This window comes from Palaemon carinicauda, chromosome 10 (assembly GCF_036898095.1).
Source record: "Palaemon carinicauda isolate YSFRI2023 chromosome 10, ASM3689809v2, whole genome shotgun sequence".
In the NCBI taxonomy this organism is placed as follows: domain Eukaryota; kingdom Metazoa; phylum Arthropoda; class Malacostraca; order Decapoda; family Palaemonidae; genus Palaemon; species Palaemon carinicauda.
Genome location: NC_090734.1, coordinates 117,029,917 through 117,053,373, shown reverse-complemented (window position 1 = coordinate 117,053,373; position 23,457 = coordinate 117,029,917). Strand labels below are relative to the sequence as shown.

The following is a 23,457-nucleotide window of genomic DNA, read 5'->3' as shown; positions in this document are numbered from 1 at the left end:
AGAGTCCAAAAGTTGGTAAGGTTAGGGAGGATGATGTATGAGGGGGCAAGAACCACTGTACAGGCAAAATATTAGACAGAATCATTTATGTGGAAGTTAGCCTACATCGGGGATCTGCTATGAGTCCATTCCTGTTCTTCATCTTTATAGACACTTTGTCATTAGAATTAAGGAGCAATGAAAGGTTATGGGAACTGGTCTTTACTGATGATTTAGTCATTATAGCAGTCACAGAAGAACTGCAAGAAATGTTTTTAGCATGAAAAGGAGCTGTAAAAAAGGAGAGAATTGAAGGTGAACATTGGAAAGACAGAACAATGAATTTAATTACTTGATGTCAGTAATAACAAAGGGCAGAGGGACTGAGAAAGAATCGAGACAGAGTGAAAAAAATGTACAACACGTTTCATACACATTCGTACACTGTAACGGTTTTGATTTTTTTTTTTATCTTATCACTCGCTCTTCCCTGCAGTGTTAATAGACAAACTTTATTGTCGCGTTCCAATAAGTTTAAACCATTGACTTGGCAGAAACAAGTGTTTCAGGAGCTGATGTTTATTTATTCTCTACCAATCAAAGATGGTAAAAAACTGAAAAATACAAAATAAACCAAATTTTACAATGTATTAAGTAATGTAGGCTAAATAAAGTCTGAAAGTTTTGAAAATGTCCAAACAAGGCCATGGAAGTGAAGTTTACAAGTATGAACAAGTTGTACATGAAACAGTAGAAATTTCCGAAATATCAAAATAGATCAATGAATAGTTATATAATTTCACAAGAAAAGAAATCAAAATGTTATAATTACATACGCTGTGGTTAGCCACAAATTGTATCAGCAAACAAGTTGTCCTGTAGATATCTTATAAGGCAGTATTCCTGTATGTAGGTAACACTATACTAATCTTCAGAGAAGTTTGTTTAACCTTTTGAAGACTTCCTTTTCTGACACAGACCAGAAACTCAAACCTGTCACAACATGATTACAAGCGTAAACAGTCTGTTAAAGAACCACTCAACAAGCATTGACATAAATAAGTAATTTAAAGAAAAAATAACCAACACTGGTTCTAAACAATGCTTACAAAATACTCAAAATACCAATTATCTCCATTTACCAAGTTAAAAGAAAATTAAGAAAATATATAGTAGGTTTCCACAGATAACAACAGTTGCAATTCTAGGTCATGTATAGAAATGTTTGTCAAAATTAACCATTCCTTTAAATACAGTAGTATAAATCACATTTATAATATATAATATACTTTTGAGTCTATTGATCCACCAAAAAGTCACTAGTATTGTGCCGTAGAAAAAACTTCCTGTATGTAGGTAGGTAGGTAGTAGGTTGGCCAGGGCACCAGCCGCCCGTTGAGATACTACCGCTAGAGAGTTATGGGGTCCTTTGACTGGCCAGACAGTACTAAATTGGATCCTTCTCTCTGATTACGGTTCTTTCCCTTTGCCTACACATACACTGAATAGTCTGGCCTATTCTTTACAGATTCTCCTCAGTCGTCATACACCTGACAACACTACCAACAATTCTTCACCCAAGGGGTTCACTACTGCACTGCAATTGTTCAGTGGTTACTTTCCTCTTTGTAAGGGTAGAAGAGACTCTTTAGCTATGGTAAGCAGCTCTTCTAGGAGGACACTCCAAAATCAAACCATTGTTCTCTAGGCTTGGATAGTGCCATAGCCTCTGTACCATGGTCTTCCACTGTCTTGGGTTAGAGTTCTCTTGCTTGAGGGTACACTCGGGCACACTATTCTATCTAATTTCTCTTCCTGTTATTTTGTTATAGTTTTTATAGTTTGTATAGGTAATATTTATTTTAGTGTTGTTGCTGTTCTTAATATTTTATTTATCCTTGTTTCCTTTCCTCACTGGGCTATTTTCCCTGTTGGAGCCCCTGGGCTTATAGCATCTTGCTTTTCCAACTAGGGTTGTAGCTTAGCAAATAATAATAATAATAATAATGTCTGAAAACCATTATTTGTTCCCACACTAAATACAAACCCTCATTCTTTACTATAGGAGATATACTAGCGCGAGGTGGAAAATATGGCAGAAAACCTTAACAAGGTCGTTAACGGCCGGGCCGGTTGTTATCCACCTGTTAGGGGTGGGGGACTGCCGGTCGGTAGCTACTGAATACCTCCAATCGAATTCTAGCCGTCGCAGTGGTAGCACCGCTGCTCCTGCTTTTGTTTGACTGGCAGACTAGCCTTTCTTTAGTGTGTTTTGATTAATTTTTTCTTTTTTCTTTTTTAGATGTGGTGTCCTCTATTATGAGGAAGTGTCCCGGGACTCCCCCAAAATCTTGTGGCACATTCATGTCACCTCATTCCCTAAGCCCTTCGTGCAGAGGTCATAGGTGTTCTGAAGGCTCCCCCTGCCAAGTATGTAGTGAATGGTTGCCCTTTCAGTGGGAAAAGTTCGTGAAGAGGAAGAAGAAGAAATCCAAGAAGGATTCGTTACCTCCAGGTTCGCCGTCGAAAGGTAAGAAGTCTTGGGCCTCTTCTTCGGCCTCTCGATCTCTCCCTTCAGACTCTTCTTGCCTCCTTCCTCCTGGGGGAAGTCAAGGAAGAGTGGCACCATTGACTTAACCCCCATTCCCCCTGGTCAGGCAGATCACGTTGCCCCTCCCAATGGGACAATTTCTTCCATCATCGGGAATAACTCTATTACCGCTTCTACTGTATTCCAGATCACGTACGAGTGGTAAGGCCTGCCCTTGGACTTCCTGGTTCTTCTTCGGTGGAAGTGTGGAACCAGTTCCTCACGGGCACAGTCTTACCTCAGGTCCCTTCTGTTTTGGAATCTTCGGGAGTTCTGGACCTCGCCTACATCCCGTCAACCCAGTCGGCGGCCGCTGAATTGTCGGCAGATGTAGTAACTTCAGCTCCTGCGGCGCCTACTTTGCTTTTATCTTCCGCTTCTACGAAACCACAATGTCGCAAGCGCGATCATCGCTATACCTCCCTCTCCCCCTCCTCCTCCTCATCATCTTCGTCCTCCTCGGAGGCTAGGAGGGAGAGAGAGAAGAGGAAAAGGAGAGCTCGCTCTCCTTCGCCCAAACGTTCTCGTTGGAGAGAGAGGCGACATAGGAAGAGACGTTATCGTTCTCGCTCTTCCTCGCCTTCTATCTCTTCACGAAATGTCTCGCCGAGAGACGATAAGCGCTCTCGTCATGAACATAAGAAGAGTGCATCCTCACGTCATCGGTCTGCCTCGCGATCGTCTTCCTCTCGCGAGGGATCATCTAGGCGCTGTAAGAAGAAGAGCTCTACGAGACGTTCTCGCTTTTCATCACGAGAGAGTTCTCCTAAGCGTAATAAGCGCTCCCGTTGAGCGATTTTTCATCTAATCACGCCCGGAGCGCGACCAAGGATAGAGAGCGCGATCCCTCTCCTTCTCATATTAACTTGAGGAGCTCAGATCGCTTCGTATCAACAGAGAGAGAGCGTTCCTGTCCTTCAACCTCCCGATCGCGCAAGTCTCCGGACATATCCGCGCGGGGTCATTCACCTCGCCCTCGTGTTTCAGACAGAACAGCTCCGGTTCCCGTACTCCCTATCGAGTTACGGAATATGAGCTTCACGAGAACCTCGGAAGAAGACGCAGGGGTTCAACCCTTCTTCTCCTCGGTTGAGAACAGAGGGAAAAGGCCGGACCACCGATCAATGCAACCTCTTACTGAGACAGTACCGTTGATGATTCGGTCGCCTACGCCTAGACCATCGACTTCCAGGCAATATCAAGCACGCGCGGTGCCATTAGCCAGCGTTTATCCTTCCCTTGGAATAACGGCTATGGAGTATTCTACGTCGCCATTACCTCCAGACACTTGGGCTTCTATCGCCCTCCCTCGTGAGGAATTAGTGCGACCGGAAGATTCCTCGGAAGAACAACCATCAAAGGATTTAGAGTCCTCCTATCTGAGGGCTCTAAGAACGATGTGTAATATCTCAGGCTTCGGGGATTTATATCTGTCACCGCGACATACCGACGCTCCAGCTTTAGACAGACTATGTCGTCCTCCACCTAACCCTAAGACCAGAATCGAACTTCCCTGGTCTATTCACACTGCAGGCCGTCTGAGGAAGGTCTCGTAGGCGGTCTCAGGGGGAAACGGGTTCCCTGAAATCTCAAGGATCCCATAAACTTCTGCAATTTCCATTTTCGAGGCAAAAGCGTTTTTACAAGGTCAGAGACTCCAACCCTTCTCCTCTGACCTGGATCCCCTCACAGCAAGGCTCACACCTAGCTGCTCTGCAGAGAGATCTCTCCCAGTCTCCTTCACCGCCACAGAAGCCTCGGCAATGGAAGCAGCGTCAATGTCCCTCCTGGAGGCATTATCCTGGTTTGACACGTGGTCAGGCACAGTCGGCTACCCAGCGAGTCACGAAGACCTATCAAACCAAAACTCCATGCAGTCCCTGCAGGAAGTCCTAGTGGCTGGGGCCAAAACAATGGACTTCCTAACTGCTACGACTGCAACCATGTGGGGCAACTGGATTCTAAAAAGGAGGGAATCAGTGGTTTCCAGACTTCATTGAAGCATCAGTTAGACCGAGAAGTCAGATTTGAGGAACTCGGATCTTCTGCAACCTCTCCTCTTTTCTAAATAGGCAGTTTCCTCTGCCTTAGATACTTGGAGGAAAGAGACGCAGGACACCGAGATGCAAAAGGCTGCTTCCCTTCGCACAATGCAACAGCAGCCAACTTCACAACCCAAAACCACAACCGCAACTCCACTCCCAGCCATGAGCCTCAGCCGCCCCTCTTTTATAGCCAAACCCATGGGCAGAGGAAAGTCGGGTCTTCCTAAAGCTAAAGTCAGAGGGAAGAACCCTAGACAGAAATAGGGTCACAGCTCCCTCTTCACAGTGCGTAGGGGGCTGCCTGTAGGGGAGTTGGAGGAGGTGGAAGGCTATGGGGGCCATGCAATGGACCATCAAGGTGCTTCGTTGGGGGTACTGCATCCCCTTCATAGACTCTCCTCCTCCTCTAATTCCTCCCCAGATCCCTCGGGATCCAGGGAAACAGCAAGCCCTAGCTCGGGAGATCCAGAGTATGCTCCTAAAAGGCGCCATTCAAGAGGTCTCTGCCTCCCCAGGGTTTTTCAGTCGCCTCTTTCTGGTAGAGAAAGCCTCGGGAGGTTGGAGACCCGTAATCGATCTCTCGACCTTGAACCAGTTTGTGAAGCAAACTCCATTCAATATGGAGACAGCAACCTCCGTGACCCAAGTGGTGCATCCAGGTGACTTTATGGCATCGGTGGACTTAAAAGATGCATATTTCCAAGTGCCGATCCATCGCACATATTGGAAATTCCTGCGCTTTCTGGTTCAGGGTCGAATCTTCGAGTTCAAAGTCCTATGCTTCGGCCTCTCGACCGCCCCACAGGTCTTTACGAAGGTTTTCGAACTCATATCTTCGTGGGCTTACAAGCAAGAAATACGTCTGCTAAGATACCTGGATGATTGGCTACTCCTGGCCTCGTCCAAGGAGCTAGCTCTGGATCACCTGAGAAGACTTCTAGACCTTTGCAAGGACCTGGGGATCCTTGTAAATGCAGAGAAGTCTTGCTTGACTCCAACCCAAGTCTTAAACTATCTAGGTATGTCCATCAACACCCAGGTAGGGAGGGTGTTCCCTTCGGAAGACAGACTTCGGAGACTGGATCAATCCATCGCCCATCTCTTGTCTCCACTACCGCCTACAGCCAAGTCGTGGCATAGTCTTCTGGGCCATCTTTCTTCCCTGGAAAAACTAGTTCCAGGCAGAAGATCGAGAATGAGAAATCTCCAGTGGCACCTGAAGACCCATTGGTCTCAAAAGATGATTCTCCATTCTTCTCAGTAGAGGTTCCAGCTCTGGTGTTACAAGATCTTCATTGGTGGTCAACCAGAGAGAATACCCAAAAGGGCATTCCCCTCCTAAGCCCCAGTCCGAAGTTAAAACTCTTTTCGGACGCATCGCTACGGGGCTGGGGTTTCCACCTAGGCCCGAAATTAGCATCAGGAGTTTGGTCTCTGATAGAGCAAACTCTCCACATAAATCACCTGGAATTATTAGCAGCCTGGAAAGGCCTAAAATTCTTTGTAAAAGATCTACAAGGACGAGAGGTGGTGCTGATGAACGACAACTCCACAGCCGTCTCGTACATCAACAAACAAGGGGGTACTCTGGCAAGAGACCTCTGTCTGCTAGCAGTCCAGATTTGCCAGTGGGCGGAAGGTCACAACATTTCTCTCACAGCCAGGTTTATTCCAGGCCGGAGAAACATCGAGGCGGATCAACTGAGCAGGCATCACCAAGTGTTGAGTGGAAAATGGTCTTTGGATCCTCGAGTAGCAAAGACAGTAATAGCTTTGTGGGGTTTCCCCACAATAGACCTGTTTGCCACTTCTCTGAATGCGAAACTTCCCCGCTACGGGTCCCCAGTTCCAGACCATCAGGCAGCGATCCAGGACTGCCTGCAACATTCCTGGGACAACCTGGATGCATAAGCCTTTCCACCCTTTTGTCTGCTCAGAAGGGTGATCAACAAACTCAGGACCTCCCGGAACTGCAAGTTAACTCCAATAGCTCCAGCATGGCCAAGCAGAGAGTGGTACGCAGACCTTCTTTCCCTGCTGGTTCATGTTCCAAGGTTTCTGCCTCCAGAACCCCTTCTGTTGACGCAGCAACACAGTGGTATCCCCCACGGGAGGATCTACTTCCTGAAGCTTCACGCTTGGAGGCTGTCCAGTCTCTCCTCAGAAGCAGAGGCTTTTCAGGGAAGGTGGCTGAGCACATGTCCAGGCACCTGCGCCAATCTTCCACAAACTTCTACCAACCAAGATGGAGAGTGTTTGCAGCTTAGTGTAGAGGGCGAGGCGTGTCTCCACTCGATCCCTCTCTTCCATTAGTGGCAGACTTCCTGGTGTACCTCAGGGAGTAGAAACTCCTCTCAGTCTCGGCAATTAAAGGCTATTGTTCAGCCTTAAGCCTCATCTGTAGACTGAGAGGGGTTGACCTTTCCACCTCAGAAGATATCACCTTGTTGATTCGAGGTTTTGAGAGATCTTGCCCCCCAGGTGAGATTAGACCACCACCTTGGGACGTGTCCCTGATCTTACGTTCCTTGAAGGGACCACCCTATGAGCCCTTAAATAGGACCTCTGACTACTTCCTAACCCTTAAGACCGTCTTCCTAGTAGCTCTGGCCTCGGCAAAAAGGGTCGGTGAATTTCATGGTCTATCCTACGAAGTCACCCATTCCAGAGGATGGGGAGAAGTCTTGCTCAACTTTGTGCCAGGCTTTGTGGCCAAAACTCAGAATCCTTCATCGGCCGATGAGAGTTTTAGAGAATTTCAATTTTCCAGCCTCAGTAGGGTAACACAGGATACTGACCAATTGCTACTGTGCCCAGTCAGGGCGCTAAGGAAATACCTGAAGCGCACCAGACCTTTCAGACCATGCCTCCGTCATCTCTTCCTCAGTACAAAAAAGGTAAAGAAGAGAATCTCTCGCAACACCATCTCTTTCTGGCTCAAGAAAGTTATTGTGGGAGCCATTCACGGAGACCCAGAGGCAGCTCAACCCAAAGCCCATCAAGTTAGGGGAGTGACTGCCTCACTGGCGTTTAAGAAGAATTTTTCAGTCTCCCAAGTCTTAAGAGCTGGAGTCTGGAAACGCCAATCTACATTCACCTCTCACTATTTACCCGATGTGACACATAGGTCTCTAAACATCTTTTCTATAGGGCCTATTGTGGCAGGTCAGCAGGTGCTGTAGCTACCTTACGCCCTTTCAGGGGACAGTAGCCAGTGGTCGAGGATTCTGTGTTACACTAGGTTTTAGAAGGACATCCTCTATCTTCTGCACCTTCCTTCTTCCTCCCATCTGGGTATCCTAGTCTGTAACCAGTTTCAGCTGGACTCGCCGATGGAAATAAGGTATGAAACTCATCTGACCCCTCTCACAGGGTATAAGTTATACTCGTAGTCACGAGGGTTCCCCTTTTCAAGGTCAGGGGAATCCTAAGTATGATAAAGTCCAAGTCGTATGTTCCCGACCCTCTTCATCCTGAAACATTTGTTTCCACGTAATTACAAACTTTCAGTCGTGCTAAGATTATGGGGATCTACAAAGAAAAGATAATGGGAGATTTTTTCATCAAAAGAGTCTAGTTTGAGGACTATCTTCCCTAGGAATAGGGACTCCTCGTCCACCCTGACCTCAAGACTAAGTCTCCTATAGTAAAGAATGAGGGTTTGTATTTAGTGTGGGAACAAATGACAAACTTATAACAGAGTTTGTATTTTTCCTAACATACAAACCCAAATTCTTTACACAAATTTTCCCTCCGTCACCGCCCCCTAAAAATAGTTCTAGCTAGAATCTGATTGAAGGTATTCAGTAGCTACCGACCGGCAGTCCCCCACCCCTAACAGGTGGATAACTACCGGCCCGGTCGTTAACGACCTTGTTAAGGTTTTCTGCCATATTTTCCAGCTCGCGCTAGTATATCTCCTATAGTAAAGAATTCGAGTTTGTATGTTAGGAAAAATACAAACTCTGTTATTAGTTTGTCATATCTAATTAAATGAACGTAGTTCAGTACACAAACCATGTTATCATGCTAGCTCATGCTTTATCATGTTTGATTTTTTGTGATGTTTTTGCTCGCAAGTCCTTGTATATAAGCTCATGATCCACTGAAATAAAGTTAGTTGTATTCACCTCGTCTCTCAGTTATCACCTAACTGGCGCCTCACACAGAAGCATGACAAAAATGGAGAAAAGTAATTAGAGTTGTATTAGACAAGATAATGCCATTAAATGAAGATTTATAAGAGTTATCAGGCCAATACTTTTATATGGGGCAGGTACGTGGACAGCTAAGATGAAAGTGGATGGATTGTAATAAAGAACTGAGATGAGGATGGTGAGATAGATTGTAAGAATAGCACCATAGTACTGGAAAAGAGGAAGATTCAAGATATAAAAAATAAAATGTGGTATAGGTAATGTGAAAGATAATGCTAGGGAAGCTCAAGAAACTGTGGCTAGTAGTAAGAAGAATGAAGGGGAAACCAATCAAGAGAACTAAGAACATGCCAGTGTTGGGAGGAGTGTGAGGCATCAACAGATCAGATGGATAGATCTGGTGAAGAGAGACATGGGTTAATTTGGACTTGGGGAAGAAGCTGTAAGGAATAGAAATAGATGGAAAAAGTTGACTTGAGAATCCGACCCTACTATGCAGTGGGACTAATAAGGTCTAAAGAAAAAGAAATATGCAGCACTGTCATTCATCACTAGTCAACCAATTTATTTTCACTTCATCCAAGCTGCTCCTAGCATTTTTTTTCTGTTGCTCTCTCCCTACCAGTTTTATAAACAAGAAAGTAAGTTACCCTTCAGCAAGGACCATCTCTAGTTACATAGAATAAGCCCCACTCTTGGCTCTTCCTGCTGGCTGAAAGTCAACTGGACACAGTACTGTGAGTACAGTACAGTACATTCAGTACTCTACTTTTTAATAGAGGGCTATGAGCAATGAGTATGTGTGTAGGAGACTATTAAATTTTTTCATTCCTAGTTGCTTTGTAGACATACATGTGCTTTCTTCAGATTATTTAGAAGTCTATTATCCTGATTTTGGATGCTGTCATTGAATCAAAATGTATAGACTCCGTTACTAAAGTATTTATAGATATATTCCATCAGTTTGTAAACTGCAAATTAACTTTGTTCCAACACGGAGTACTTACCTCGAACTACTTTCTTAGGAGTATCTGGGATCTCCTCCCATCCGACCAGAGTTTTGTGTAGTTTACCCTATACCCGTTTTCTATGAGGGGTAACCTCAGACGGAGTGATACGCGCCCTGAGGCTAACCCCGGGTCAGAGAGCATGCTTGCTCAGGTCTCGACCTCCAGTAAGTTCTCTGGTCGCGGCGCGATATCATCTCGCCGCTCTCCTTAATCCCAGTGTGACTCTTTGTGTCCCCGACCCCTTTGTGTCTCACGCGGTTCCCACGTGGTTCCTTTGTGCTTTCCCCTTTGCTTTCCCTGTGCGTTCATGTGTCTCGTGGTGCTTCCTACTGCGTCATGGAGCATACTCGTCCGGTGGCAGATTCGACCGATAGAGGGAGTCGTCATTCCTGGTCCCAGCAGACAGGCATAAGTCCGCGAAGGTTCCGACTCCATCCGCCCAGCAGAGAGAGTCGCCCCTTCGGTCTGGCAGCTGCGTCCAGACCTCCAAGGCATCCCTGAGCCGTCAGGATCGTGAAGGACGGCTCCCCTCGTCAAGCAGACCCGCAGATGCGTGGACCTCCGTGAGGAAGGATAGACCGAGGACGGAGGCCTCCGTCTCCATGGCTATGCCTGTTCTTCAGCCAGAACCCCAGGAGATGGAGAGGGCCAAGGTCTTGTCTTCTCCCCGTACGAAGACCTACGACGGAGGATCCCCGTCTCAAGCATCAGTTCGTTCTGCAGAGGAGCTGGACGACCAGGGGGAGGGTTCAGCAGCGGAGGTGTCAGCCTATCGAAGGGTGATAGGGCGCATCCGGAGACACCACAGGCTGGACGAGCCCGAGCCCTCCTCCGAGGAATTCTGGCGGTCCAGTCTCAACAGACTTGTGGATGCCCCCATCCAGCAGAGACTCTCCCTGGCACTACCGTTAGCCAGGGATGTGAAGCTAGGTAGAGCCCACGTGGAAAAGATTGTGGCAAACCACGCCGAGGCTTCCAAGAACCAGAGTTCCTCCAAACTACTACAGGGCCTGAAGTCCCAGAGCAAGTTTTACCTCCCGGAGGGCCACCGTATAGGCGCCTGTACACTGGAACCTGCACTCTCCGTTTTAGGAGAGGGAGCTGCGGAAGAGAGGGCCTCGACAGCACCAATCTGTTTTTCTCCTTCGGAAGCCACCATGATGGAGGAAATAGCGAAGGACCTCGTGAACGTCTCCTCCTGGCTGGATTGGTGGGCTTCTACCCTAGTGGGCGTCCAGGCCTCGTACGACCTCACAGTTCCAGAGAATCAGGCCTTACTCAAGGAGCTGATTAGCTCGGCAGGCAAGGCCCTGAGTTTTCTGTCGTACCAGTCACTAGCGCAGGCCGCCAACTGGGTCCTACGGACAGCTTCCTGACAAAAGCGAGGTCCATGAGAAGCCTAACCCTGTGGGACGACTCGATTTTCCCCCTGAAGGCAGCTGAGGAGTCAATTGAAAGGGTCAGGAAACTCAAGGACCAGGGCGATTCCAGACCCCCTCCAGTGAGGAGACCCGCACACAGAAGGACTACCTCCGATGTTCCTCTACCTCCTCTGGCTTCTCCTAGCCAGCCCAGGAGAGACACCCCTACTACGGCCTGGTCACAGTCCTCTCAGCCCTCATGTAGGGGAGCAGCCTCAGCTCACTCCTCCTATAGGCCTTTGTATGCAGCGTCCAGAAGAGGGCGTTCAGGCCACGCCTCTAGGAGGAGATAGGGAGGGAGGCACCCTACTCCTGCCGAAGCCTCAGGTGGGGGGATGCCTCAAACACTCTTGGCAAGCATGGAAAGACCACGGAGCAGACCCGTGGACCGTGGCAGTCCTGAAGGAAGGGTACAGGTTACCCTTCCTAGCGGAACCCCCATCTCTAATACCAGATCAGCAGGCAGGGTGGCTAGCCCCCAAGGACCCCTTGAAAAAGACAGCCCTGCAGGAGGAAGTCTCAGCGATGCTGGCAAAAGGAGCGATGGAACCAGTCAAGGACCCTGGTCCGGGGTTCTACAGCAGGCTTTTCCTGGTGGAGAAAGCGACAGGGGGTTGGAGACCGGTCATAGACCTCTCAGCCCTCAACAAATTCGTGTGCAAGACCGACTTCAAGATGGACACTCCGAAGTCGGTCTTAGCATCCTTGAGAGAAGAGGACTTCATGATGTCAGTAGATCTCAAGGACGCCTACTTCCAAATTCCAGTTCACCCCTCCAGCAGGAAGTACCTACGGGTGAAATGGGGTACCCAGACGTCGCAGTTCAAGACCCTCTGCTTCGGGCTGTCCACAGCCCCTCAGGTCTTCACGAGGGTCTTCACGACGGTCTCAGCCTGGGCACACGAGCAGGGCATTCGCCTGATTCGGTACCTGGACGACTGGTTGTTACTTTCAGCCTCAGAGGAAGTATTGAGAGAGCAAGGCACGAAGCTTCTACGGTTCTGCAACGTCCTGGGTATCATCATCAACCTGAAGAAGTCCCAGTTGATACCCTCCACCAGGATGACCTACCTCGGAATGGTTCTGGACTCACGGTTGGCGAGAGCCTTCCCCTCCGCGGAGAGATTAGACAACTTAGACCAAGTCCTCTGCCCCTTCCTGTCGGGCCAGCCCAGGAGAGCGAAGGACTGGCAGAGGCTGGTAGGCCACCTTGTGTCATTAGAGAAACTGGTCCCCCAGGGCAGGCTGAAGCTCAGGGAGGTCCAGTGGAATCTGAAGGAGAGATGGAACCAGAGGGACTCCCCCCACAAGGTGATCCCGGTTTTCCCGGAGACGAAGGAGGTCCTAGAGTGGTGGTGCGGCAGGTCGAACACCCTCAAGGGAATGCCCTTTAGCAGCCGACCCTCCGGAGATGCTCCTGTTGAAGGACACATCAAAGGAGGGGTGGGTTGCCCATCTGCTCGGAAGGTCAGCAAGAGGGAGGTGGACGGACGAGGAGAAGGCCCAGCACGATGCGGGCAGGACGAAGGGCGTGCGTGGAGTTCGTCCATCTACTCCGGGGGAACACCGTGGCTCTGATGTGCGACAACGCCACGGTGGTGGCCTACATAAAGAAACAAGGAGGACTAAGATCGAAGGAGTTGTGCGTCCTTACGTTGGAACTTCTGGAATGGGCCGAAGTAGAACAGATCAGAATCTCAGCAAGGTTCATTCCGGGAAAAAGGAACGTCCTAGCCGACGGTCTCAGCAGGATGGGACAAGTAGTGGGTTCTGAATGGTCCCTGCACCCAGAAGTAGCCAAAACCATCATTCAAAAATGGGGATCACTGGTGATGGACCTCTTCGCAACGAGGTTGAACGCACAGCTCCCCGTGTTTTGTTCTCCTGTGCCAGACCCAAGAGCGGCATTCGAGGACGCCTTCCAGCATCCCTGGGACAACCTTGACGTTTACGCCTTCCCCCCCTTCTGGATGCTCAGACAGGTCCTCAACAGAGTAAGGAGGGCAGACAACCTGTGGATGACTTTGGTAGCGCCCTGGTGGCCGGAGAGAGAAGGGTTCGTGGATCTAAAAGAACTGGCACAACTTCCACCTTGGCCCCTTCCGGACAGGCCAGACCTCCTTCGGCAACCACATTTCCAAAGGTTTCACGAGAACCCTCGGTCCCTCCGCCTTCACGCGTGGAGGTTATCGAGCGTCTCCTGAGGAAAGAAGGCTATTCGTCGGGGACGGCAGCGAGGATGTCAGGCTACCTGAGGCGATCATCGGCAGCAGTCTACCAAGCAAAGTGGGCCACCTTTACTAAGTGGTGCGCCTCTAAGACCATCAAGCCCTTGAGGGGCTCCATCCCGGAGATAGCGGACTTCCTAGTTTATCTCAGGGACGTGGTCAACATGTCCATCCCGGCCATCAAGGGAGTACGAGCTGCTTTGGGTCAAGTCTTCCTCCTGAAGTGCATTGACCTGGGAACCTCCAGACATCTCTCGATGCTCATTAAGAGCTTCGAGCAATCGTGTCCCCCGCAAGCCGTTAGAGTGCCACAGTGGAACGTGGACAGAGTTCTGAAGATGATGTCAGAACCTCCCTTTGAACCCCTAAAGGACATCGTGGACAAGGATCTCACCCTCAAGACAGTTTTCCTATTGGCATTAGCTTCGGCTAAACGAGTAAGGGAGATCCATGGACTGTCCTACGAAGTCGCTCACTTGAAGGGTTGGTGGGAGCTCACCTTCAGGTTCGTGCCATCCTTCGTTGCGAAGACCCAGAATCCAGCCGTGTGGGATCCCAGGTTTGAGGGGTTCTCAATACCAGCAATTCCTCGCTCGGACAACTCGAGGGACTTGCGTCTGTGCCCTGTCAGGGCCGTAAGAAAATACTTAGAGAGGACAGCCAGACTTCGCTTGAGATCAATAGTCTTTTTGTTTCCACGGGCCTAGTGAAGAAACCAGTCTCGAAGAACACTATCTCCTTCTGGCTAAGGCAGGTGATTATCAGGGCCTACAGTAAGGCAAGGCAGATATCCCCCTGCCGGGAAAACCCAAACCCCACGACATTAGGGGTCTGAGTACTACGTTAGCTTTCGAGAAGAATATGGCAGTGGGCCAGATCCTGAGAGCAGGCACCTGGGCTAACCAGTCTACCTTCACTGCTCACTACTTGAAGGACTATTCAAGAAAATCCCTGGACGGGTTCTCGATAGGTACTGTCATTTCCGCGCTCCAAACGGTTTAAAGGTGTAGCCCCAGTGATAACCACGGGTAGTAAGTACAAGAGACACAGGTTCGTTCCTTAAACCCCCTTGTTCTTCCTCCCCCTATTTTCGCTTCAAATGGTCTCAGATAGGACTCTGAGCCGGGATACAAGGACCCCTACTTTGGAAGGACATGGCTCCTAGGATTTCTTGCAGAGGTGAGTTACTTAGACACTAAGTTGAGTTTTTTGTGTTGTTTCCTCTTTTCTCGCTTTTCTTTGGGGGTCAACAGGACCTAGCCTCCTATCTAGGTCTTTGGATATATCTCAGCACGGTCTCAGAAGGTTAAAAGGCCACTCCCTCCTCCTAAAGTATAAGTCTCCTAAGAAAGTAGTTCGAGGTAAGTACTCCGTGTTGGAACAAATCACAAATTTTAAGTAATTTGTATTTTTCAATATTTAACTTAGCCGGTGATTATATAGCTGCAACTCTGTTGCCCGACAGACAACTCTACGGTAAAAACTCGCCAGCGATCGCTACACAGGTTGCGGGTGTGCCCAACAGCGCCATCTGTCGTCCAGATACCCAGTACTCAATGTAAACAAAGACTCAATTTTCTCTCTGTCGAGCTATCGACAAGACGTACTTACTCGCTGTTGCTAAACTGGAGTTTTTTCACAACTAATTGGTGAAGTACTTTATTCTAGTTTTGAGCTTTCGCTATGCAGGTGTTTTATCTTCATCTTAAATCTTGAACTCGTTTTGGATAGATTTAATTATGGTGACAAAGAGAGTATGGACTTTCTTTCACTTTTAAATGGCCGACCCTTCCCTTAGACGGAAGTGTGTTTAGGCTTTTAGTAATTATCTTATCACGTTATAGATTTTCCTCTATATATTTTATATCTCTCCGCCTTTATTAGGCCTCTTCGATTAACTTTCCATTTATTATAAACATATAAAAATAAATTTTAATGTTTTGTTTATATAGACCTTTCCTGAGAGTAGGCGGTCCTAACTTGGAAACCGAAGTTAATCAACGTTGAGCCCTTTATATCGTCATTAGCTTTTAAAGAGCTAAGGATTTAAAACTTTTTAAATGTAATATTTTATGAAAGAATTTCTTTGATAGTCTTCGTACTGTTTTCAAAGATGAACTAACGTTTAGTTTTTTTATGCTACGCAGTTGTTGACGTTCAGGACGTTCAACATGCGCTCTATCGTTACGATAGAGAGAGAGTGTATCACGGTTTCACTTTGCAGTAAGAGTAAATCGATTCTGACGTTTTGTTCATTCTTTCTTAGCTTAAATGTTTTAAATTCTATTTTAAAGGAACTTTTTATTTGAAAAACCTTTCAGTTTTTTCCTTTAGTCAAATAACATGTTTTTTTGACGAAATATAATTGGGCTCTTCTCTTAGGTGCGAAATCAAGAGAGAAAGAGAGAGAGAGAGAGATAGAGACGGAGGGAGAGAGAGGAGAGAAAACGTTCCGTTCAAGCGGGTAACGTTGTTCTCGAGTTACTCTCGTCCCTAGTCGCTGTACGGGGAGGAAGGATAAAACGTTTTTAGTTTTTTATTCTCGTCCCCAGGCTATGTGCGGTGAGAGATTGAAAACGTAGTTATATGAACTAGTGTTTAGTCTCTTTCCCAGCCACTGATTTTTTTTTATCTTAAAATATGTTTTCTGTTTTTTGCTGGTATTAATGAGCTTGCATTATACGACTGATTTCGCAATTACTACCTTTTAATGAAGGGTAGAATTGCGTGTTTCAGGTAGAAATCAGTAAAAGTTTCGATTTCAGTGAAATAAGTGCAAAACAGAAAATCGAAGTGATAAAGTGATATGCGCAAAGTGTTACAGTGTTGCGTCCGAGGGTTCGTCTGTTCGTGCCTGTCGTTCACCTAGTCCGGGACCTCTTGCATGCTCCCAAGCCCAGGGGAGAAGTAATGTCAAACGACTTATGGGTTCGAGAGGCCTTGATCAACGAACAGACGTTTTCCCTCTATGGTATCGGGTGTATCTTACCAAGATCTCCCCTACCATAAGACGAGAGAGACGTTGTTTCTCCTCGTCATCCGTAGGCTTTTCGCATAAGAAACCTGTCACAAGGTTTCGAAGCCCTTAAGCGAAAGTCAGTCCTTTCAGGACAGGTCCAGCGTCCTGGTTACAACCATTAGGACAGCTCTGACCCTATGCAGTCATCGGATAACTGCTCGCCGCCTAACAAAAGCGTAACACAGACTCCGAGAGTCTTTTTTTGTTGGCAAAGTGTTGCGGTCACAGACGTTACCCTCGTCTCTTACCACAACCATTTCCGTTGATCCTTAATGGGTTGTATGGCAAGACATGCAGTATATGCTTGCCTCCCTTATGGAAGACTATTCTGCCGATTAGTCCGTTGAGTCTAGCCGTTTATCTCATCGATATCCTGGCTTTCAGCCAACCTAACGTTCCTTTGTGCTTACTGTTGACGTTGGCGTAGCTTAGTCACGTCAGTCAGGTTGTTTAGAACCACACTCGATGCGGTCTCGTGTGGTTTTTCAGCCGCATTTGGACGTTAGGCCACTTGCTGATGCTCCTGTTGACGTTCAAGACGTTCACTAACAATCGGAGTTGACTTGTTTTGACGCTGTGCGTCAACCTCCGCATTCTAGAGTTGTTTTGACTGCTCAGTCTAGGCAGTCAAAGCAGTCTCGAGTGGACGCTGTGCGTCCTCACGCACCTGTTGTGGTTGACAGTTCAGTTGTTGACAGTTCACAGACTGTCAAGCAGTTACATGACGTTGCGTTCTGGTCCGCTACTAATGCACCAGTGAGTGTGGACTCTGCTTGTAAAGCATTGCCACCACGGTAGGTCTCTCCCTTGCTTGAGACTCAGCTTTTATCGGACAAGGTTCCTGTAGATGAGGAAGTTGCTGTTCCCCCTCCTACTGATATTCCCTTGAGGACTCTGTCAGATGGAGAGGAGCCTAAAGCTGCTTAGCCTCCTATGGACTTTAATTAAATCATGATGATTTTTTTTAAGGATCTTTTTCCGGATCTTTTTGTAACTGCTGCTCCTCGTTCGCCTAAACGTCAGAGCTTACACTAGGCCTAGCTACTTCGAAGCCGTTGTTTTTAAGCTAGTGCTCTCTCGCTCTCCTAGAGAGCTTTACGTTGGCTAGGCGACTGGTTTATCACCAGGAGGAGTTTGGGGGATACAGCCTTTGCTTTCCCTTCTTTTAAACTGGTTTATAGAGCGAGAGTCTGATATGACACGAGAGAAGTTCTCGGCTTGGGAGTTCATGCCTTTGCCCAGATAGACTTCTCAATTCTCGTAGACTCTCCCTGGCGCCTGGCCAGGAGACGCTCCAAGTTGTTTACAGGTCAACTTCACAGCTGTTTTCGAGCCTTTGAAGTTTTGCTGTACAATTATGTCATGCATAACAAGGCTTTCAGGGATGGTAAGCGGTACCGCCTCAGTCGCTAACCCCGTCTGTTGCCACACCTGCTCCCGTAGACCCTAAATAGGCTTTGCTGCAAGACATGCAGTCCAAGCTTGCGTCCTTGATAGAGGACTTTAATGCGGAGAAGGTTGCTACCGAACCTTCTGGCCAACAACCTTCCAACCGGTCGGTTGTGCGCCCTGTTGACGCTGAGGTAACCTACTCGCGTCTGCCAGTTGAGGTGGTTCCTCCACCGATGCGACCCAGTGTGGGTTGCCAGCCGCACGTTGACGTTAAGCGACGCTCGGAGGTGGTTGTTGACGTTCAGGACGTTCAACAACCAGCAGAGGTGACTTGTTTTGACGCAGTGCGTCAACCTCAGCAACCCGGTAGGGTGTTGACTGCACAACCCAGACGGTCTAGACAGTCTCGGGTTGACGCTGTGCTTCCTTGCGCACCCATGGTTGTTGACAGTTCACAGACTGTGCAGCAGTTCCATGATGTTGCGTTCGGCTCCGTCACGCATCCACCAGTGCGACCGGACTCAGCGAGCCAGACGTTGCCCACTCCGTTGCCGTTTCCTCATCAGTTTTCGGATGAGGAACCCTCTGATGAGGACGTTGCTGAACAACAAGACGATCAGCCCCCAGAATAGATCAAGCCCTGCTATCCATCCAGAAGATGCTGAAGAAGGAACGCTGCTCAGTCAGGCTGTGGATGAGTCTGGTAGGGACGCTGTCATCCGTGGAACAATTTGTGTCACTAGGAAGACTACACCTCCGTCCTCTTCAATACCATCTAGCTTTTCACTGGAAAAAGGACAAGACGCTAGAAGCGGTCTCGATCCCGGTTTCCGAAAAGATAAAGTCTTGCCTGACTTGGTGGAAGGACAATATCAACCTAAGAGAGGGTCTTCCCCTGGCTGTTCAGACTCCCAACCACGTTCTCTTCTCGGACGCATCGGACGTGGGCTGGGGCGCGACACTAGACGGTCGGGAATGCTCAGGACTGTGGAACTCGAGTCAGAGGAGCATGCATATCAACTGCAAGGAGCTGTTGGCAGTACATCTGGCCTTGAAAAGCTTCAAGTCTCTCCTTCGAGGCAAAGTGGTGGAAGTTAACTCGGACATCACCACGGCCTTGGCGTACATCTCCAAACAAGGAGGTACCCACTCACTGACGTTGTACGAGATCGCAAGGGACCTGCTCATCTGGTCAAAAGGTCAAGACATCTCCCTAGTAACGAGGTTCATCCAAGGCGACTTGAACGTCATAGCAGATTGTCTCAGTCGGAAAGGGCAAGTAATTCCAACCGAATGGACCCTCCACAAGGATGTGTGCAAGAGACTTTGGGCCACTTGGGGTAAAACCACCCATAGATCTCTTTGCAACCTCGCTGACCAAGAGGCTTCCAATCTATTGCTCTCCAGTCCCGGACCCAGCAGCAATACATATGGATGCTTTCCTCCTAGATTGGTCACATCTGGATCTCTACGCATTCCCACCGTTCAAGATTGTCAACAAGGTACTGCAGAAGTTCGCCTCTCACGAAGGGACAAGGTTGACGTTAGTTGCTTCCCTCTGGCCCGCGAGAGAATGGTTCACCGAGATACTTCGATGGTTAGTAGACGTTCCCAGTAGTCTTCCTCTAAGGGTAGACCTTCTACGTCAGCCACACGTAAAGAAGGTACTCCAAAGCCTCCACGCTCTTCGTCTGACTGCCTTCAGACTATCGAAAGACTCTCGAGAGCTAGAGGCTTTTCGAAGGAAGCAGCCAGTGCGATTGCTAGAGCAAGGAGAGCTTCTTCCATTAGAGTCTACCAATCGAAGTGGGAAGTCTTCCGAGACTGGTGCAAGTCAGTTTCTGTATCCTCGACCAGTACCTCTGTAGCTCAAATAGCTGTTTTTCTCTTATACCTGAGAAAAGGACGATCCCTTTCAGCTCCCACTATCAAGGGCTACAGAAGCATGTTGGCATCGGTCTTCCGGCATAGAGGCTTAGATCTTTCCAAACATAAAGATCTGCAAGACCTCCTTAAGTCTTTTGAGACCACCAAGGAGCGTCATTTGGCTACCCCTGGATGGAATTTAGACGTGGTACTAAGATTCTTCATGTCAGATAGGTTGGAGCCGTTACAATCAGCCTCCCTGAAAGATCTCACTCTTAAGACTCTTTTCCTGGTATGCTTAGCCTCGGCTAAAAGAGTCAGTGAGATTCATGCCTTCAGCAAGAACATAGGATTTTCGTCAGAAAAAGCCACTTGTTCGCTACAACTTGGTTTTCTAGCCAAAAATGAGCTGCCTTCTCGGCCTTGGCCTAAATCTTTCGATATCCCCAGCTTATCGGAGATCGTAGGCAATGAACTAGAAAGAGTCTTATGCCCTGTTAGAGCTCTTAAGTTCTATTTAAAGCGTACTAAACCTTTACAAGGCCAATCTGAAGCTTTATGGTGTTCAGTTAATAAACCATCCTTGCCTTTGTCAAAGAATGCTTGGTCAGACTTTATCAGATTGTTAATACGAGAAGCTCATTCACATCTGAGTGAGGAAGACCGAACTTTGCTTAAGGTGAAGACGCACGAAGTTAGAGCTGTAACAACTTCCGTGGCCTTTAAGCAAAATATATCTCTGCAAAGTATAATGGACGCAACCTATTGGAGAAGCAAGTCAGTGTTCGCGTCATTTTACTTGAAAGATGTCCAGTCTCTTTACAAGAACTGCTACACACTGGGACCATTCGTAGCAGCGAGTGCAGTAGTGGGTGAGGGCTCAACCACTACAATTCCCTAATTCCATACCCTTTTAATCTTTCTCTTGAAATGTTTTTATTGTTGTTTTTTGGGTTGTTCGGAAGGCTAAGAAGCCTTTCGCATCCTGGTTGATTTGGCGGGTGGTCAAAGTCATTTCTTGAGAGCGCCTAGATTAGGGGTTTTGATGAGGTCCTGTTGTATGGGTTGCAACCCTTGATACTTCAGATCCTAGGGGTCGATCAGCATCCTAAGAGGATCGCGAGGCTCCGTAAGGAAGACGTACTTAAAAGGCAGAGTAATTGTTCAAGTCGACTTCCTTACCAGGTACCTATTTATTTTGTTTTTGTTATTTTGATAACTTCTAAAATGAAATAAAAACTCTTAGCTCATAAAAGTGTAAACATATATTGCTGGTCTCTACCCACCCCCCTGGGTGTGAATCAGCTATATAATCACCGGCTAAGTTAAATATTGAAAAATTTTATTTTGATAATAAAACAAATTTTTGAATATACTTACCCGGTGATTATAAATTAAAGGACCCTCCCTTCCTCCCCAATAGAGACGCAGTGGGACGAGGAGAAAATTGAGTCTTTGTTTACATTGAGTACTGGGTATCTGGACGACAGATGGCGCTGTTGGGCACACCCGCAACCTGTGTAGCGATCGCTGGCGAGTTTTTACCGTAGAGTTGTCTGTCGGGCAACAGAGTTGCAGCTATATAATCACCGGGTAAGTATATTCAAAAATTTATTTTATTATCAAAATAACATTTTTCCTAACAGTACTTACCTCGAACTACTTATGAGTAATGGCCTGCCCTTCCTTCCCCGAGTGCCTTCTGGAATTCTTAGAGACCTAAACTACCAAGAACTTAATGGAGGTCGAGACCTGAGCAAGCATGCTCTCTGACCCGGGGTTAGCCTCAGGGCGCGTATCACTCCGCCTGAGGTTACCCCTCATAGAAAATGGGTATAGGGTAAACTACACAAAACTCTGGTCGGATGGGAGGAGATCCCAGATACTCCTAAGAAAGTATTTCGAGGTAAGTACTGTTAGGAAAAATACAAATTACTTAAAATTTGGGATTTTTATTAATGTTAGAGCAATGCTACCTGTACAAATTTCTTGAGACGAGGTTTGTCTATTATTGTGTACAGTAGTACCTGAATTGCATTCATTATTGTTTTTTCTTTCAGGCCACCTTCAGTCTATCGTTCTGGCCATTCAGCATCAAGCTATTATGGGCACCTTTGGTGGATTCAATATATTTTCAATCAATGGGGCGGCGTAAATCATGGCTTGTTCCTGCTCAATATTTAATTGGTAAGTTTAATGGAAATAGAGAGCTGTTGAATACTAAATTGAGTTTGCTTGATTGCAGCTTTAGAATGTTGTTTTGTTCCCCTTACATATGGATTGAAGCATAAGCATATAGGGGTTAGAGCAACTACCTCAGGATAGTCTTTTCTCACTAGTGATTTTTGTAATAGTAAGGGCACCTCAGTTACTTTAGTTTAGCATTCATTTTTCTGCTGAGTATCCTCCTCATCTCCTCCTACGCCCATTGACGCAAAGGGCCTCTGTTAGATTTTGCCAGTCGTCTCTATCTTGAGCTTTTAAATTCAATACCTCTCCATTCATCATCTCGTGCTTCGCACTTCATAGTCCTCAGCCATGTAGGCGTGGGTCTTCCAACTCTTCTAGTGCTTTTCTTAGCTAATCTGTAAACTATTTTTTAGAGATGTTGCTTTATAACATCAAAAAGTAGGAAAGGTGAGAAAGCCTAAAATCATAGAATAGCTGAGGGGTTAGCCCTAATTTTTAAAGATAATGAAGCAGAACATTTATATACAATTCCTTTCATTATTAGGTTTTATTTTTAAATGTTTACAGGATGGAAATTTAGGAAATATACAGATAATGAATTGATTTTACTTGTAAGATTTTATGATTACAATCTTGCCCACCACTGAATTAGTGTGGTGATAGTCAGTGATGTGACCTAGAGGTAAGGTTCATTAAAGTAAATAGAATTCTAATAATATTTATTATGATGATACTTCCCCACTTGAAGTAGTTTTTATTTTACTGCCGTTCTCTGTAGACTCCAAATTATGACTAAGCATTGAGTTAGGTATCCCCAGCCATGAGAGCATCATTTAGGGGCTACCTCCCTCAGTTGGATAAACATTGAAAACTTATGCTTCATAAATATAGGCATTGTGACCAGGAGATAAGTATCCAAAGAGTAAATTTGATTTTTACAATTTGGGTTTTTTATCATTTTGTGTTTTAAATAGTAATTACATTATTTGAGATTTTATTCATATATTATTTTATTTTCATCTACTGTACCGTATGTTATTGTAGGTATTATGATCATAGAATTATCTCTTTGTAGTGTGCAGCAGTGATATTCATAGATCTGAATTCTTCTCATGATATTACAATCTCTTCCCTTGCATTACTAGCTCTTTTGCTCCTGTAACCATTGATTATGTTTTTCTCTGCCAGGTATCTTCATGCTGGTTCTGTCATCAAATATCAACGCTCTCCTTGGAGAAGGAACAGATCTTCCACCTAATGTGACCACTATAATGTGTGTGTTCTTTGCTCTGAACTTTTTAGCAGCGACGCAGGACATTGCCGTTGATGGGTGGGCTCTTACCATTTTATCGAGGTAAGGATTCTAGTTTAGATATAATTCAGGCTAGTGAAGATTCAGTGTTATATCACCTCATTCTAATCTCCTTTTCCCCTACTAATTTTATTTTGCAGGTAGCAAAGAGTAAAGAATCAATCACCAAACCTAAGGGCCACACCATGTGTGACTTTCTACCAACAAAGTAGTAGGTTGGCCAGGGCACCAGCCACCCGTTGAGATAT

At 46.8% G+C, this 23,457-nt stretch overlaps 1 protein-coding gene across 2 annotated transcripts in view; it reads left to right on the top strand.

Moving 5' to 3' along the window:
• Window positions 1-23,457, top strand: part of LOC137648698 (acetyl-coenzyme A transporter 1) — a 117,721-nt gene that overhangs the window by 39,968 nt on the left and 54,296 nt on the right. For both annotated transcript variants that reach the window (XM_068381733.1, XM_068381732.1), the window contains exons 4-5: window positions 21,768-21,894; window positions 23,086-23,251. In XM_068381733.1, the coding sequence (XP_068237834.1) occupies window positions 21,768-21,894; window positions 23,086-23,251 (293 nt within the window). The remainder of the gene's footprint in view (window positions 1-21,767; window positions 21,895-23,085; window positions 23,252-23,457) is intronic.